Consider the following 19,014-nt stretch of genomic DNA (forward strand, 5'->3'; position numbering starts at 1 on the left):
GGAGGAGGAGGCAGGCCGAGGCGGTGCAGCAGCGGGGCAAGGCTGCTCACTCACCGCTTGGGTTTGAAACGCCTGTTTTTGGTCTCCCGAGCGGGGACAGAAATGTTTGGGGTAAAAAAAAATAATAAATATATATAAAATCACCCCGTCAAGGAGTCAGGGAGGGCGGGGAGGGAATGGCATCCCCAGCTGGGAGGGATGGAGGGGGCTCCGGGGCTGCCCCCAAGCCCCGGGAGGGAGCTCGGCCCTGCCGAGGGGGGGTGGAAAGGCTCGGGAACTTGTGGCAGTCCCTTTTCCTGGACCCACATCCCGGTGTGGGGATGCAGTTCCCTCCCGGGTGGCCCCCGGAATGGAGGAGAGACCTGAGAGTGTTTTAACACCTTCTCCTTCATGGCTTTTTTTTCATTTTCCTCCGTGCACAGATTTCCTGTTTTGAAAACTAGGCTGATAGCTTTGTTGGGATTTTTAAAGCCTGGAGAAGAAAGAGGTTTCTCAAATAACTGCAGTTAGTATCCCATTAGTTCTTAAGCCTGGTGACTGATTTGGGAGAGCAGTTGTAAATGCCCCCAGATGGATTCACTTTGCCCCCTGTAACTTAGATCTGCAGCGTTTGGAGGAAATGGCAGGGACAAAATGGACAGTTCATAAAAGGAACAATTGTACCCTGCCTATTCTAGAGGGCACTTGCTGCCCTTCAAGAACTATTTTCCTCCGTGCACAGATTTCCTGTTTTGAAAACTAGGCTGATAGCTTTGTTGGGATTTTTAAAGCCTGGAGAAGAAAGAGGTTTCTCTAATAACTGCAGTTAGTATCCCATTAGTTCTTAAGCCTGGTGACTGATTTGGGAGAGCAGTTGTAAATGCCCCCAGATGGATTCACTTTGCCCCCTGTAACTTAGATCTGCAGCGTTTGGAGGAAATGGCAGGGACAAAATGGACAGTTCATAAAAGGAACAATTGTACCCTGCCTATTCTAGAGGGCACTTGCTGCCCTTCAAGAACTTTCCTCATCACATACGCTCTTTATACAGCAAATTTTTATCTTCAGTCTCTCTTTCCCCCCCCCCACCTTAGACCAGAAAATGAAACTGGAACAGACATTTCTGGAAATGAACTTGATTGGTGCAGTTGGGAAGATGTGATTCACAGTTATAATGAACGTTGAAATTTGTCCCATTTTTTTTCACAGTTCAGGATTGAAACGGTGGATTTCCTGATTTATTTTTTTTTAACCTGTTTACACAACTGTACTTTTTGTTGTTTTGTTGTGTTTTTTTTAACCCTTCAAATAATAACATCTATTATGTTGGGTTGCCAGGAGGTACATCCAGAGTATAGAACCTCAGATATTTCTCTTACACCAGAGTTACCTGATGCTTTACTTGATAAAGCAAAAGGTTTAAACAAGCATCATTTTCTTCTTATAATCCTCGGGAGAACCAAAACTGTTGTCAGTGAAATCTGGAGTTTGGGGAGATAGAATATTTCCAAGATTGGCCAAAAATGAATGATGGGGTAAAGAATGTTGCTGCCTTTTTTTGTTGTTATTGTTTGTTTTTCCCCTCCTGGTGATGCAGCACAGATGAAAAGCTCTGAAGCTTTTAGTCATAGCACTCTGGTCCCATGTTTTCATTTTAATAAAGCATCCAGTGGGAGAATGTGGCATAATTGGTTTCTTGGATGTAGAGCTCTTGAAATGGCTGGTACAACAGATAGAAGAGGAAACTTTCCAGCAGGGTTATCCTTAAATACAATAATCTGGTGGCAAAGTCATGTTATCACTGCATGGGAACCTTGCCTTTCTCTTGGCAATAAAATGGTTTCCACGTGGTTCTGCTGCAGAACAGGCACTTTTGAGGCCTGTTGGTGGCATGGAATGTTAAATCTCTCCCCTTGCATTGCATAATCTGAGTGTTGTTCTCCCCTAGCAGCAGAAATGATGGAAGAATTGCATAGCCTGGACCCACGAAGGCAGGAGCTACTGGAGGCCAGGTTCACTGGAGTTGGGGTTGCTAAGGTGAGTGTGAGTACCTCTGGTACAACAGGCATGACTGGTGATCCATCCTGTGCTGCACTCTTGTGTTTTAATGTCTCCATGGATGGTTTTGCATTTCTAGCAGTGTCTTGTATCACTCCTTGTGTCTTGACCGCTCATTTGCTTGAAGTATGTTTGAGAGGATTGAAAATGGGATCTATCAGCAGATGTTCTGCTACTCAGAAGGTTTTGGGTTCTAATTAAAATCTTGGGAGTTGCTCCATCTTAAGGCAGCTTCTGCACCTTAAAAACACCCACGACAGCTTTGTCTTTGCAAGGGGAAATCTCATCTGTTTCTTCCTTTCTCCGAGCATGCATTGGAGAACTGAATTTGGCCACTTGTTAGATACAGTTTCAAGCTGCCTGTGTTTGATACAACATGTAACCAGCCTTAATATATTCAGGAATTTGGTCGGTTCTTGTGGGTGCAACCTGCTAAAATTGTCTACTCGGTGCCATAGAACACACACACAAAGTTATTTGCAGGTAAGCTCTCCTGTATCCGTGATCCACAACCTGCTAGTAAAATCCCATCTTTGTCCTCACACACAACTTAATAACTGTTCAGTAGCTGCTTTTCAGGAGAGAGGCACCTAAATAACAACATGTGTGGTTGCTTGATACACTAGCATGAAACTCTTAACTCTCCAGATGTTGTTGGTAGTGTTAATTAGTGGTGTCTCTGAGCAATGAAATGGTGGCAGAACTCATCTTAAACTAGGTCAGTGATAAGGAGTTCACTTTTGAAGAAGATAGGGAGTTTTGGGCAACATCAGGGTAGATGGTAAAACAGCCCATCATTGCTATATCACTTTCAGAAACCTCTTAGAATTATTTAGGGAGGAAGCTCTGCACATGCCATATTTCTGAGAAGAATTCAAAGTGATGCAGAACTTGAAAAAGGGCTTTGTTTGAGTTCATACTGTTCCTTCTGATCTGTACTTCAATCAGGACTCAAACAAGGTTAAGTCCTGGAAGGGAAGTTGAGTAAGTAAAACGTTGAGCTGAGAAGCAGTGTAGTCAGGAAGGTTAGTTGTTGTTGTTAAGAGGTAACAATTTAAGTTACTGAAGTAAGAGTGGTTGTTTTTTTTTTTATCTTTTCCCCCACTCTTAAGACTTTTTTAAATCTTAAGGCTTTAGCACAATGTATTTACAATCTTGAAAGACTTGTTTTATACAACACCACAACTTTTAATGTGCTTTTTCATCTGGTTCTTACCTCTTCTCCCCACGTGTGTCACTGCAACATCTTGAGCTCTACCAGTAGAGATAAAACAGAACAACTTCCTAGAACAGCAAAGACTTAGATGTGTAGGCACTGCTGTTGCTTTAAAACAGTGCCAACATCCTCAGTGCTCACAAGGAATGTTGGGAACTATTCCTTTTAAAGGAATAACCTTTAAAAGATACTGGGAAGCATGTCTTAATTGTGTTTTTAATATGTTTGTAGCAGAAAGCACATGCCCTTTCGCTGTAGGGTGGGTGTTGAAAACTCATGTTTTATTTCCAAAGCATATCCAAGCACCAAAAAAAAAGCCTCATTTCTTGGAGGCTTCACTTTCAGCAGAGCTCTTCTGTCACTTGAGTTTCACTTTTACCTGTTGTTGTGCAGTGTAGTGTTTTCCTTTGTGCTAGTCAGTAAACTGTTCAGTGCCTTACACTTCTTTCAGACATTATCTATTGATTGACTTGCATACTTGCTAATTTGCAGTAGATCAGCCAACCGTTGATATGAATTAGCATGACTCTACTATGTTGCAGCAAACCTTGGTTGCAATATTAATCTCAGCTACTACATTCCCTCCCAGGTTGGTGCTTCAAATTCCCTCCCTACCCCCCCAAGCCTCCGTCCGTCATGCTCCGCACTGGCATTGGTAGGTCACTGTCTTCAAGGGAATATATTGGGAAAGCTGGGATACAATTTGTCTGATTCAATTGAGAATTTTTTAGCTCTCCAATGAAATGTTGAAGGAAGGCTCCTTAGGGTAGGTTAGTGCCATCTAGTGGGACGGGGACTGGCACATCCTCCTGGGATAGAAGGTATTCTGGTGCTGATTATTGCATAAAAGGAAGAAATGTCAGCTGAGATGCTCTCCTATTGGGTGAAGGCCACAGGCAGTTGTAACTGAGCTTCCTGCCTTCCTCTGGGTGTATCTCTTGGTGTGTTTGAATAGGTTTCCTTCATGTTTAGAAATCCAGGCTATATTTTGGACCTGTGTAAAACTAATGCACTAGTTTGCATCTGTAATACAACTGCAGCTTCAAAGGCCACGACCCTGCATGTCTGCAAGAACAACTCTACATGTTTCTGAGAGTGGATAAGATTACTCTGATCTAGAATAAATGTTTCAGCTTGAAACTAGAAAAAAGCTTCTAGCCATCAGAGTCATGGGATTCTGGAAGAGCTTTCCAGTAACAGTAGTAGAGGACAGAAATCCTAAACTGTTTGGGAAACAGCTGTGTGCTGTCACCTCCTGTGGTAGCTGAAGGCACAACCCAATGACCGAGGTCATTTGCAGTCCCAAATGCCTCCAAATTCTGTTGCAAGTCTGTGATGAATTATCTCACTTAGTAGCTGGAGAATATAATTCTCTAGAAGCTTGGAGTTAATATGTGGAATCAAATCTATGAGCAAGGAAGGTTTCTAGGCAACTGTTAAACTCTTGTGGTTCATCCAGGTCACTGGATAGCTTCAAAAAGTCGGTGATGTTTAGATGTCTTTTCTTGCCATATGGTAAAGTGTCATTCTTCCACAAATTTGCAAAGCAAGCTCTTGAATTAACACACAACTATCTGACACCTACCAGAATTCCTGCTTATTTAGTTCTCATTTATGTTTACTTATTAGGGGAAGTGTAAGTATTTCACTCGGGCATTATTCTGACTGGCCAGCTCAGACATTTCCTTTGGCTCAGTAGGTACTGAAAGCAAAATGCATTTTGTCTCTCTAGCCTACATTGTTTAATTTGGTCTGTTCTCACCTTCTGCCTCCCTTCCCCCAGTCTGGGTGCTGGCTTTAAGATGTCAGGCGAGTTAACTCTGAAGGATTTGTGTCAATTCCACAGACTTTTACCAGATAAGAGTTGGAGTAGGTAATTGTGGTGTTTGAATCTCTGTTTGCACATGGTTTCCCTCACGCTTAACCAGGGTGGGTCATCACAGCAGCACATGTATTCTCTACACACTTGATCTTAAAAAGATTTTAAAAGTTGTGTGTGCCACTTTATTACACCTAACTAAAAAGGCTGAAGTATTTCTAGAGAGATGAACCCTCTGTTGTGATCTTGCAGATCCAGATGACTGTGCTAGAGTTGAAGAAGTCTTGGGGGCAGGTACTGCTGCCTTTCCTCCCCTTTTATAGAAGGTTGGAAGGGACCTTAAAGATCATCCAGTCCCACCCCCTGCATGGGCAGGGACACCTCCCACCAGTCCAGGTTGCTCCAAGCCCCATCCAACCTGCCCTTCAACACTGCCAGGGATGGAGGAGCAGCCACAGCTTCTCTGGGCAGCCTGTTCAGTGTCCCACCACGCTCATGGTGAGATGCCTCTTTGAGGCAGCCTAAAGGTGGAAATTAAAATAACCTAACGTGTCACTTGTGCTGCAGAAAATCTGCCTCCAGAAAGAGAATTGCTCATAAAAAAGAACAGCTTTTACTTCTATTATTTTGGTGTTTACCCTTTCTCTGGCACTCTTAGCAGTTCAGTAGCAGTTGTGGTCCACTTTGCAGCATTTTTAGCAGCAATGTTAGCAAATTAAATTAGTGTTTGAGAATAATCATGTCTTCACTGGAGGGAGGTGGTGCTGCATGGTGATGGTCCTTAACAGGTGTCACGTGTCACTAGAAGAACTAGTTAGTAAGAGTTTTGAAACTTAGAGTGAAATTTATCAGCTACTACAGAATGCTCCAGGACTTTATGCCAGATGCTTGAAAACTGTTTGGATGCTTCCATGTGCACCATGACAAATGTGTTGTGTGGCTACTGGAGCCCAGATAGATTTGTCAGATCTTGTTTCTATTTCTGTCCATGCACTGAGGGTTAGGGTGAGTTGCATCACCCTTCTGTCCAGTTTGCTGTCAGGAAAGTAAAAATAACTATTTTTTTCATCCTGAGGAGACTCTTGAGCCTTAATGCAAACCAAGAAAATGCTGTTTCAAATCTCCTTACCCAACTGGAGGTTACCTGTGAACTTCTGATAGCAGATGAGCTTCTCACAGCAGAAAGATCAGGTGATTGGGGGTTTCATGATGGGCTACAATAGTGAGCTTTTCTAAAAGCCCAATTAAGAAGCAGGGTTTAATTCTCATACTTACATGAGGCTTGAAACAAGAGTATGTTAATTAAACCTGTCTCATACTATAGCACTGGGCCAGAGCAACTGTAAAACCATCCAACCATTTCACTTTGGTGTAAACCTTTGTGGAGTCAGCACTAACTTTTTAGTGGAACTAAAGATTGACTTTTTCCCTTTGAAATCTCTTGGTTTGCTACAGAATTCAGAAGAACTCAGGTTACCTTGGCTCGAGGTAATGAAGCGTGTCTCTGCCATGGAGTTAGCAAGAGAGTTTTACAGTGCATGTTGCTGTAAGTCCACACTGGAGACTCTGGCTAGGCAGCCTGGGTTCCTAGAGCTGGAGTTGCAGAGCACAAAATGGAGCCTGCCCAACATATGAGTTGTGGACAGGCCTGAGGGATCATTTTAGCTTGAAGAGGATGAGAACTGCACGAGTCATGTGAGGCAGTGGAGATGCTTGAAGAGGAGCTAGGTGAGGGCTGGCTGAGTCAGGCTGGCTTTGTTATGGGAGATCCAATAGGAGCTATTATCAGGCCAGGTTGTTTCTATTGAAAATTCAGCCATTGTGCCTTGTTTGTGGCCTTTTCAGGGCTCTTGCAGGGGGAGAGATGACTAACCAGCTTGTGTGAGTGGACAGATTTTAAATTCTTGCCTTGGAGTAGGAGTCTTGAAAGCGCCTGCTCCTGTCGCATCCACTTCTCAACATGGAGGTTTTGTTGTGCATAGGTAGGTCAGGGACTTAGAAGCAGCAGTTGAGAGGTGAATCACAAGGGAAAAGAGCATGCCAGCTTATCTCAGAATGAAATTCCTTGCGGAGGAGGAAGTGTGTGCTGTTCTTGTGCTTGTCATTTGGGTAAACACTATAGAAACTATTAGCTTGTTTCAGATGACCCACGTATTTTGAATTTTTGCTGAGCCCCATCACCGATTCTCTTGACAGGGTACAGTGAATGAGTGGGCTGGAAGTGATATCAGAGAAGTGCTGTATTATCCCCAAGTAGTCTGTGCTAGAAGAGCCAGATGCCAATGCAGATGACTCCTTCAGAAGCAAAATTTATAAGCCCTTCCAGTGTAAACTATTGCTAGTTTATTATTCCCCACTGCTACTTGCCCAGCAATATTCTCATGTTAGTTTTCGTTCCCATTGCTTACTTGTTTTTTTGCCCCAAAATTCAGGTTTGTCTCTTTAATTCCTTTTGTGTCATGACCACTTATAATGGTATGCCAAATTAACATTTATCCAGTGTCAGTTGCTGGGTTAAATGTGAACAGCAAGGAATGATAAAACATAAATTTGAAGGGGTTTTTATATACACTCCCTGACAATCGAGGGGGAAATGTTTGGTTTCTTATATCCATTGTCTAAACCTGTTGCTCTAAGCAGTTGATAACATGAGGTTATGTGTGGAACAGGATATCCAGCTGGACGATCAGGAAAACTTGCTTTTTATTTCTCTGGCATAACTGTGTGAGAAGAGGTGCAGCTGAGGACTAGCCACATTCCTAAACATCCAGGCAGTGCATCTTTCTGGCTTCGAGTACAGCACGTTCTAAAGGGCAATTTGTGTTTCCATAGTTGGAATACCTGGAAACAAGACTTTTTTGCCAACTGTGACATGAACAAGATGCTTCAGCTCCTTGCCTGTCAGACAGGCCTAATCCTTTACTACAAGGGAAGTGTCAGTGAAAGGCCCTTTAGAAGATCATCAAGAGAGGAGAAAGCTCATGAAGTGGAAATGGGTCAAAACTTGTCTACAAAAATGAATTCTGCTTGATTGTTCACAATATCAGTGCATGTGACAATGGTTAGATACTTACAGACATCCACCAGGCTGTTCTTTTCTACTTCCATCACTAAGTAGTTAGTTCCCTTTCACCCTTTCTACTACTGCATTGAGTTACATTTTATGTTTTTTGTCAGTGTAGTTTCTAGAGGAACTTTTAAAGTAAAGGGAAAGGCTTTTTGCTGTTCAGGAGTCAGTGATAAGAACTGATCATTTGTTGCTGCACAAATGGGTTTGATTCCAACTGCTGGAGCTGTACATTTCCTGCATGGAATAGTTGGTACAGGTAGTTGTGGTACTGGAAGCAAGAAAAACTGTGGATTTTGTTTTAGACATTTTTTTCCAGCTGTTTGCATTCCAGAACTTTACATTCAGATGCAAACTGAGTGGATCTTTTGTACTGGAGAGTATGGTCTTGTATTTCTGAAAGAATTTTAGGGTCATTTCTAACCACAGATGGTTTCACCAGTTTATTTCTCCAAGTTACCCTGGAGTACAGGTCATTGCTGAAGCATTGGTCCTTCCTGAGCCATTGCCTCACCCTTCCAACTACAGTGTTCCTGAAAAGCTCAGATGTGGCATTTTGGGAGTAACTGCTCCTGTCATTTGCTATCCATGTGCAAAATGGAGGCAGGGACATGTAAGCAAATATGGCAACAACTTTCACTTTCATCTTATTCATGTCAGAGCCCCAACCTGTCCATCTGAGGCCAGCAAATGCTCTTTTGTTGAGATGCTCCTGCACCTAATAAAGTTATATCACACTTCCACAGAAGGTTGATGTCTTGAACGTGCTGCTGGGGTTTGAGTTCCTGAGAGGAAGCAAAGGATTTTAGAGGACAGCATTTGTGCAGTGTATAAACAAGCTGTTTACATGGGTGAAAAGATTAATTGTCTGCTGCCACTTGCCATAAGACACTTTTTTTTTTAATCCATGAGGCCTTCATGTGGATGCAGCTCAGGTTACTGTTGGCCCTTCTGTTCGGTTGTGTTGGCCAAGGAATAAGTCCCTCACATCACCAAGAGTTGTACCTAGATGATTTGTGATGGTGGGGTGGGGAGCTTGGTGCTGTGTTTAAAAAGCAACTGCGTTTTAAGCTTTTGTGTTACTGAAGAGATGAGGTAAAATATCTTCCTAGTCTTGTGCTGTTTGTGTGGTGAGTTAAAGAAGTAATGGTATGGCTTAAATACCACCTGCAAATTTGCTTCTAAGAGGGAATCTTAAATGTGTAGCTTCTTGAGCTGTTCCAAGTATCATGGTTTGGGGTGTTTTTTCTTTTGTTGAAGGGCCTAAGCCTGTCCTTTTAAGAGGAACATGTTTGTAAATAACATGCCCAGTGAAATACAGGTGAACAGAACTTTTACTTTCTGTGGATGCCTGCTTGGAAATTAGGGTTAGTAATGGCCAGGTTGTGTCACAGGTTTAATTTGATGGTGATGTTTGCCTAATAAATGGGCAGGGAAGAACTGCTACTCTCAAAAGTAGTCTGCTGTGGGATTAATCTTCTCCCCAAGGCTTCTCCCCAACCCCTCCCATAGGTCTTCTGCTCAAGTATATAGTAAGAAGTGGCTTTGCCTTGAGGAAAGGTTGGTTGGTGGGAAGTGGTTACTGCAAAAATTGAATGCTAAAATAGAATGAATCTTTGGGAGAAGATATTCACAAGTTATTAATGGAGAGAGGTGGCTTTACCATTTCATTCTTCCTGTTAATACATTCCATCAGTAATTGTGAATCTTGTTTTTATATCTTTGTCAAATTTATCTAGATTTCTTAAGTTAGATCTGTGGGAGGATACTTTTGTGTCAGAACACTAGGCTAAAACACAGTGACTTGGCATGATTCACTTTTCTTTTCATTTAAAACTAGTTTTGATACAGAGTTGAGAAAATTATTTTCAAAAAAGCTTGGATATATAAAAATGCAGCTGTGTATCCAGTAGAGCCTGCAAAGATGCAGGCAGACTCTTGTGGGTTCCTGGATAATATTTTGGGAGATCTATCCCAGCCTCTTGAGTCCGTGCTTTAGCCTGGTCAGCCTTGGGTCTGTAAAATAGCGCAGTGGGAAAGATTGTTTCCTTGGTGCCAGTTTTACTGCTGTTACCACAACTTGTTCACTTCTCAGTGTTAAAAAAGCATAAAAATGATGCATTTGAAGAAAAAAATCAGTAGTACTGCTAGCATCTGGTTACAGTAATAGCTGCCTTGCCAGATGGGAGATGCCTCTGAATTGTTAGTCCAGGGTCAAGCAGATGCTTGCCTGAAGAGCTGAGCTTGGAGCTACTACTGCTCAACAAATCACAAGTTATGTTTATCAAACATCTTAAGACTTGGATGAATTGGCTGTTTTGTGGAGGTGGTTCAATAATTGATAGAGAATTGATTAAAATTGATACAGAAATATCCTTGCAAAGGCTGGATCAGGACACTGAGCAAGGACTGTCCAACAGGCAGCCCAACTCCCATCTTGCTCCAAACCACACTGGAAGGTGTTTAGTGCCCCATCATGTGCCTGGGTAGTTAGCCCAGAGATGCAATGTTTGATAAGGGCTTATCTGCCTTGCATGGAAGTTGTTTCTAACAGTCTTTGCTTATTTTTCACTAGGGTCCATTAAATAGTGAGTCTTCCAACCAGAGCTTGTGCAGCGTGGGTTCTCTGAGTGATAAGGAATTGGAGGTAAGCAAGCACAAATCCTCGTGATAATCTGGCTTAAGGTGGACATGATTCAACTCAAAACATAGAAGGAATTGTGTGAGAGTGAGTGACAGTGCTCTTTGTTTGGGGTGTGAAAGGGACCAGGGGAAGTGTTTAGTCTAAATCTTAACCCTAGAGTCTTCAGACCTGCTGTGAAACACTCCTTGGGGCTTCCCACCGTGACAGGCAGATTTTACCCTGAAAACACAGCATTTGTAAAGCTCAGCTTGTGAAATTGTTTTCAGCTGCATTGTGATTTGTTTGCTGGGATTTTTTGGATACAGTTTTGGCCAAATCAAAAGCCAGAGAGCATGAATGGAACAGCTTGCCTTACCTGTCAGAGATGTGACTTTGCAGAAGCCTGTACAAAGCAGAGCGTGTTATGAATCGCTCTGTGGAAGTGTGGGGAGGTGAACATTGATGCTTTATCCCTTTTTAATCTCACTGCTTTAGGATTAACTATTTCAAAACACTTGCTAAAGCAGCAACATTTATTTGAGAGTTGTATTTTTACTTTAAAATTCCACCTTAATAAAGCAAAATCTGCAATTTCAATTTTCGTTTGCATTTAAATAACTTCCCACATGGTTATCAGGTAAATTCTGGATCATCTTTAACTCTATTATATGGCAGTGCTGGTGGGAGGTATCTGGTGAAGCTAAATTTTCCCAAAATGCAGTATTTTTACCTCCATACAAGTAAGTAGTTCATAGTGGAAAACTGAGTATTCCTTATTTTACTTAGTTTTTTTACTGAACTTCTGTGGCGTGAGTTAAATTGACCAAGCTGACCTAATCAAATCTACCATTCCTTGCTATTTCAGTCTGTAACAGATAATGCTGTGTGTAGTTTTTGTTATGTAAGTACTTGAATGGAAAAACAAACTGAATCTCATTAATATGGTTACAGCTCCAAGGAGCCTGTGGTGATACAGTCCCACCAACGCTGCTCAGGAGTTGCTCCTCACTCTGCACTGAGGAGACAATGTCACTGACTTGTGCACATACAGGAGCAAGTCTGTAGATAGTTACCAGAGTTTTCAGTCCCCTCATTCTAAAAAGTACTTTGCAGACACAAACGTGTCTTGACATCCCCTCCATCTTCTTACCAAAACAGCAACTTGGCAGTGACTGGTAACATGGGACTGTAGATGTCCAGCATCCACTGGGGACACAGCCAGGTTTAGGTTCTAGCTGTGTCAGCTTTATCCTTTCTATCCTATTAAAGGAGGTGGATTGATTTCTGTGCTTCCTGTGTGCAAGTCTTTTGACAGAGCTTTCAACAGGGTACTTTGGACTTTGGTTTCCAAAGAGCACGGAACTTAGGTTTACCACAAACCTTCTGGCCATGACTTTCCCTCCCCCAGAGTTGTGTTTTCCACACTGTGGTTTTCTTTCTGCCCCCAGGCTACAGTTTAGTGGCTGCAGTGATTGTAAAGCATATAGATTGAATATTATTTGGGACCCCTTGGGATAAGGGATGTTTTTAAACTGACAGTGATGGAAATGACAAGGTATCTTTCTTTCTGGCAACCTCAGTAAACTGCTTCCTAATGTTTTCAGCAGGTTTGGCCACATCAGTGACCCTGGTGACAGGGAGAGCACAGTGCCAGGGTCTCCTCCTCTCTAGGCTTGCTAATCTTGTACAGAGAGATCAGCCTGACACTGTTGGAGCCTCCAGGCCTCCCCCTGTGCTCTATATTGTGCCTGTGCAGAAATATATCACTGCCCACTGCCAGGCTGCCACTCAGGTCTCTGGTTGCTCACAGAGATGTCAGATGCAGCCAGCCCTGGACTACAGTGAGAGCAGAGGAGGAGCAAACCAAAGTCCAGGGGAATTGCTGCATCTGTGGCAGTTTTCTTCTGGCTGCCATCTTGGGCAGCTCTGCCTTGTTTTGTGTGAGGTTGCAGCTGAGCACCAGTAGCTCTTGTAGCTGTCTGCAAAGGGCTTTGGGGAGAAGCATTAGCTGCAGGCAAATGAATTGTCCTGGTAAACTGTGAGTAGCCACTGGACAGCTGAAATAGGAAAAAAAAAGATGCACTTCATTGCTAACCATGTTCTCTCCCTTCAGCAGCACATTTATCAGAAGGTAGCAGCTATTTGAGAGCAGTTGTTTCTTTAAGTACCAGCACTAGAAACATGTACCAGAGAAGTGAAATGGCCACCGAGGACTTGGAGCAGCTGATTGTGTTTTGGCATTTTCTTTAAATCTTGGAATAACTGCAGAAATGTTAATTTTGAAGTATTGTTTAACAGACTCCTGAGAAAAAGCAGAATGACCAGCGGAATAGAAAAAGGAAAGCAGAAGCATATGAGACCAGTCAAGGTAATTCCCTCTCACCCTCCTGCAGGATTTCTGAAGGGTTGATAATTTGTGCACGTTTTGCACAGTCAGTGTCCTAGGAAACTAATGGCTCTTCTCAAGGGTGTGTCAGGCAGCTTGTTATAAACTCCTCCATGATGGTGTAGTTCTCTTCTGGGAGCTTTGTTATCCTCACTGGCAGGAAAATACTCATCTTCTGCTTATTTGCACAAACTCTTGCATTTTTATGGGACAAACTGCCCAAAGCCTTAACATGGTTTCTCCTAAGTGTTGTTTTGCTCTCACATCACTGCATATGCAGCAGCCAGACTCCAAAATACAGGCTGCACTCTCTTCCTTGCTTTTTGAGGCCTATGCCTGACTCGGTAGAGTAAGTTCTCCCCATAACAAATAGAGAACAAACTGTGCTCAAGTATAAAGCAGGCAGCACTCTCAGAGTACTAAGAAAAACCCAGCCTATTCAAGTCCAAGTTCAGATTTTCTAGCAAATGGGCATAGGGACAGATTTCTGTTTCTTTTATTCTTCAACAAGAAAGTAACAGGGATTGTGTTGACAGAACTGCTTTGATAATTTTATAATAAGAGAAAAGGGCTAAGTTTTAATGAGCTGGTATAAGCCATCACTAATTATCTCTTTAACTTAGAGGAATGCTTGTGAGAGATCTAATAAGCAGTAATTTACCTGAAGGTGAAGTAGTAAAAGTACCCCTTGTCCTTATCTTGAAGGAAATTTTGAAGAACCTATGCAACTTTCAGTGACTTAGTGTTTCCTAAGTACTTTAGCAAGTGCAAATGCTGTTTGATTGGATTTGACATGTTTGGAATTGAGAGTTAATTGAATTGTCAACTGTAAACCCTCCCAACAACAGCACAGAGCTGGGAGCCTGGGGCAGTCTTTTGTTGTGCAGAAGCTTTTGTTGTGCCAAGTGTTGCACCTTCCTACTGTGAAAGCAGTGTCAAAATACGGGGGTAATTTTTCTGAAAGGGCATCATAACTTCTGTGCTTTAAAATACCAACTTTTCTTTTTATCCTTTGTTTTCCTCTTTTAGGAAAAGGCACTCCTAGAGGACATAAAATTAGTGATTATTTTGAGGTAAGCATCTTTACATTGTTTGAGAAATCTGCTTGAATTCAAACGATGCCAAATCTGTAGATGGAATTGATGTAATTTCTGTTACGTGATCCATTGTATTAGATAATAGCTGGGAGCCACTGATTGATGATATTAACCTGATACTCAAATCTGATTAGGGAGAGGGTATGAGATTTTTGGCAGTTGTGTTTTAGCATTTCTTGAGCAGCTGATAAAGCAGTTTTTTAAAAGAGCAGGCACGAGTGTCGTTGGAAGTTGATTTCCATTGGAACCTGGATCTCAGATGATCAGCAAAGTCCTGCTGATTTGAGTAGGAAGTTGTTTACAGGGTTCCCTCTTGAGAAAAGCCTGCCTTGGAAGGCTGGCACCACACAGGAGATGGAGACTCCTCCCCAGAACATGGATGGATATTCTGAAAATCAATATTCTTTTCATTGCAAAATCTCCAAAGCTTTTCTAGGTCTGCACAGTGCAGAGCTCTGGCTTTTTATTTTATTCTTTATTTTACTGAGTGACTTGGAGTCAGGAGTGCTTCTTAACACTTTTTTTCCTGGGTAAAGTTTTTTTATAAGTGTGGTACACTGGTGCAGGAACACACAGATTTCTGTACCAACTAGATCAGCTGCTGTGACATGTCCTGTCTGTACCAGGGACAGGCATAGATGTGTCAGCAGAAGTTGTACATCTCTTACCACTTTTGTGGTGCACAGTTGGTCACATCTCATAGGGAGTTATCTTCCTAATTCTATCTTGTAAATGCTTGAGCTATAACCAAGTGTGCAGGTTTATATTTTTGTGTGTTCAAGTGAGAAATGTGCTCAGTGCACGTGTGACTCAAGTACTTGACTGTTGCTGTTGTTTTTGAAAACAGCGCGTGAAATTTTAGGGTTATCCTCCTTTAAATGAGTCCCTAGAGCTTGTAAGGCTTAACTTTTAAGGTTCATGTGTTAAATTTGCTTGAATGGAATACTTCTGTGGAGTTGCTGCTGATCAGATCTGTTCCTTTGGCCAGTTTGCTGGGGGGAGCGGCCCAGGAACCAGTCCCGGGAGAAGTGTGCCTCCTGTGGCCAGGTCGTCACCGCAGCATTCCCTGTCCAACCCCTTGCCGGTGAGTGTTCTCCCTGGGGACAGAGCTGGTGGCTTTTAGGTTGGTGGCCATGCTTCAGGCAGGTAATAAAAGTTACTGAACAGGAAAGAAGTGTCTGTTGTTGAGTGATTTGGCTTATTCTCTGTTCAGTTCTGTGTCTTAAAATCAGCAGCAGGGTTAGGAGCATAGAGTCATGGAATGGTTTGGGTTGGAATGGACATTAAGTATCACCTAGATCCAACCCCTCTGCTTTGGCAGGGACACTTCCCACCAGCCCAGGTTGCTCCAAGCCCCATCCAACCTGCCCTTCAACACTGCCAGGGATGGGGCAGCCACAGCTTCCCTGGGCAACCTGTTCCAGGGTCTCACCACCCTCATATCCAAGAATTTCTGTCAGCCAAGCCAGTGTCTTGGACCTTGTAACAGTGACTGGTCCAGTTGTAACTGATACAAATACCTGAGATTAGAGCATGCAAGATGAGTGTTGCTGGCATGCTGTGTGCTTGCAGGTAGATCACTGCTTTTCATAAAAGATGGAACCAGCATTAACCGTCATGTATTCCGTTGTAGCTCAGGATCTTCTGCATCCAGCTGGGAGCGTGTTGTGTGTTTGTATAGCACCAGTTCAATGATATTCCAGTCTTGATTGAACCCTTTGGGAATGCTGGAACACATGCATACCATAATTCTATTGGGAAGGTCTTTTGCTTCTGTTTACATGCATGTGATTTGTAAGGAGCATTAGCAAGCAAAAGCTTGCAAGGAAGTGTGTATACGTGCACATCTGTTGCCTTTTTTTGTTACATTTTGCTGTCACAGCATTTCTGCAAGATCTGAACGTGAAGAAATAACCAGTATTTTTAGGCTATTTTAGCAAAGACCAGCTAAAGGGTTTATTTCAACTAGCAAAGCAATATTCAGAGACTCTAGTGTCCAATCTCTAGTTTTTAACATGGCCTGGGCCCCTCTTTAAAAATTTTCAGTACTTGTTGAGTGTCACAAAAGTGTGGAGCATTATGGGAAAGGTTAGCATGCCAAAAACCAAATGCAGAGTCTTTACTGATGACATTATTCTGCAGAGACCTTTGCACAGTCATGAATGTGTACTGAACTAAATCCCAACACGAGTGCTCTGCTCAGAATTCCATGTGTTGCAAGATTTTCAAAGCTTTTGGTGCTGCTTTAAGGGAGAAGGTCGGATATTGTTCTAGATGATTTTTTTAATCTTTACAAAGGGTTAAAAAAATACATGTTTAATTGAAGAGCCCTTCCTCCTCTTATATTAATTTACTAATGCACATCTTTAAAGAGAAGTTGATGAAAGAAGTGCAGGCTCTGAATGTTGCAGATGTGTGATGTGTTAGGGACAGTTTATTCCAGCAGATGAGGAGCCCTACATGTGTTTGTAAGTTGATTCTTTAGTTTTCTTCTACACTTGTATGTGTTGAGTGGATAAAGGTTTGAACAGAGTATTTCTCATGAGGTGAAGACTGAAGTTAGTTTCAGCCAGGCCAGTTTATCTGTCTCCTCTACACAGCTCCTTGTGTTTCTTATTTTCTGGTCTTTACTCTTGCACCTCAACCTGTAATGTTCATTTACTCACATCAAACTATGAAGTGCATTTGCAAGATTTGGCCTCTTAAAATCTGAGTATGAATGGTTTGAACTAAGCCCCAAAAAATGGCAACATGAGTGAAAATGGGAGCAGATTGAGGACCTTACCCTTACAGTATGGTCAGGAGGAGAGCAGTGTTAAAATGTCCTTCACTGTGAGTCAAACCTCCAAACATGTGAGTTAATCTCTACTGTACTGGAATTTTCTGCAATCAGAACTTGTGGAGGAATTGTAATGGCTTCAGGATCTTAGGTCTTGTCTTCAAACCTCTTGAATTGCCTGCCTTCTCCTTTGATCAGAAGAATGATCTGCAGGTCTTCAGACTTTTGCAAGGTCACTCTCATATACAAGCACTCTTCTGGAGAGGAGAGCACACTCTTGACATTGGGAGTTAGCCAGAAAATAAGCTTTAGGTTGCAATTTAGGTTTTTAAGAAAAACTGAAGCCTGACCTGACTGTTCACTTTCTATGTGGCATCTGCCTGGCCCAGAATTACAGCCTGGAAGAACTTAGATGATTATTACCCAGACTGCCAACTTTTAGCATTGATGGGCTGGCTTTTAAAGCCAGGGCAATGACAGCCTGAGTGTTGTAATCAATGTAGCTCAGATGATTCTTGTTCTTACTGCACCCAATTCCTGTATCACAGTTTGAAAATGAGTCTAGTGCAGGAGAAAGGAGCTGGCCTTTGAGATGCAATGCATCTCTCCAGGATTTTGGAAACACATTAGCACTTTGCATATCTTGCAGGAAATTGGCCCCAGCTGTAATGACAGAAATGAGGTTACTGAGGTCATAGAGATGGTTGGGTTGTTGACATTTAGCAGTACTGACTCAGTTTACTTCAGTAGAATAATGAGTGTGTTGTGACATCAGCTGGTTTGAGATGAGTCCTTAAAAAACATCAAATAGTCAAATTTTGAAACCATTGACCAAACTCACAATGGACTAAGATTTTTGCATCTACGGCCTGTTTTGCCCCACTGGCTCTAAAACACATATATTTGCAAAGGAAGGGGGTGCATTACCTGACAAGGAATTCTATCCTGTGTGTTCATTTGTTATTTTTTTCCCACTTCATCTCCTTCTTGATGTGTTACCACCAGAACCATCATCCCAGGAGTCCCATTTTGAGTTCTCAGATCCTCACCGTGCTGCCTGCCCGTTCCTCAGCTGCTGCTTCGCTGACAACAGTTTTGGCAGAGCCAAGAGAATGGCTTTTCTTTTTTTTGCTTTCTTTTTTATTTTTTTAAATCTAAAAACCAAACAGAAAGAGGTTGATTGTATTTGTTTTGACTGTGTTACAGCGGCGAGGGGAGCAGCCGCTGTACGGGGTAGACGGCGGCAGCGCAAAGGACCCACAGGAGGAACACTCTGCTCTGCCAACCCTGATGTCGGTGATGCTGGCGAAGCAGCGGCTAGAGAATGAGCAGCTGGCACAGAGGGGAGGTGGCCTCTGTTTTACTTTTGTCTCGGTGAGCAGCTCTGGAAAGATTGGAATCCCAAGGGGATGTTTCTAGTCCAGGGATGGGGGAATTTTGAAGGTTTTCTGCTCAAAGACAGTAGTTAAGCGCAGCCTGGTTTATTGATGACCAACCATCTTCTGGTAAGTTCATCCTCCTCGTGAAGAGTTCTAGGTCTCAGGCTTTGCTTGTTTTCTTTAGTGAAATGAACTGAGTTTTAAGTTAACAACTCAAAATCTTGTGTAGATCAAAATAATAGCATCTGAGAGGCTAATCTGATAGAGGTGAAAAAGCAAAAGAATGAAGTGCAGTCCTGCTGTGAGAAGTGTTTGTTTTGGCCTGGCTTAATCTCAGCTGACATGAATTACACTAGGCTTTTAAAAGCTTTGTCTTTTAGCAGGTTGGACCAGACTTCCTGAAAAAAAAACCCTAACTCTTGTTTTAATGAACTAAATCTCTAGAGCATTCTTAAACTATGAAAGTATGGTACCCAGGCCAGGCTGCCCCTCCCATGTGAAGTGTACCTGCATGGGCCCTGGTGATCATGCTGAGGAGCTTATAACCATACACTAACTTTCTTTTGCAGGCCCAGCAAGGCAGCCCATCTTCTACTGGATCAGGGAACACT

General features: G+C 42.5%; 1 protein-coding gene across 1 annotated transcript in view; it reads left to right on the forward strand.

Moving 5' to 3' along the window:
- Positions 1-1,935: 1,935 nt before the first annotated feature.
- The window catches only part of TLK2 (tousled-like kinase 2), a 40,171-nt gene continuing 23,092 nt past the window's right edge, over positions 1,936-19,014 (forward strand). Inside the window, exons 1-7 of the mRNA XM_009999343.1 lie at positions 1,936-2,016; positions 10,715-10,786; positions 13,061-13,130; positions 14,178-14,221; positions 15,234-15,329; positions 18,231-18,398; positions 18,973-19,014. Of these exons, the coding sequence (XP_009997645.1) occupies positions 1,936-2,016; positions 10,715-10,786; positions 13,061-13,130; positions 14,178-14,221; positions 15,234-15,329; positions 18,231-18,398; positions 18,973-19,014 (573 nt within the window). The remainder of the gene's footprint in view (positions 2,017-10,714; positions 10,787-13,060; positions 13,131-14,177; positions 14,222-15,233; positions 15,330-18,230; positions 18,399-18,972) is intronic.

This window comes from Chaetura pelagica, unplaced genomic scaffold, assembly GCF_000747805.2.
Source record: "Chaetura pelagica isolate M959 unplaced genomic scaffold, ChaPel_1.0 scaffold625, whole genome shotgun sequence".
NCBI lineage: Eukaryota > Metazoa > Chordata > Aves > Apodiformes > Apodidae > Chaetura > Chaetura pelagica.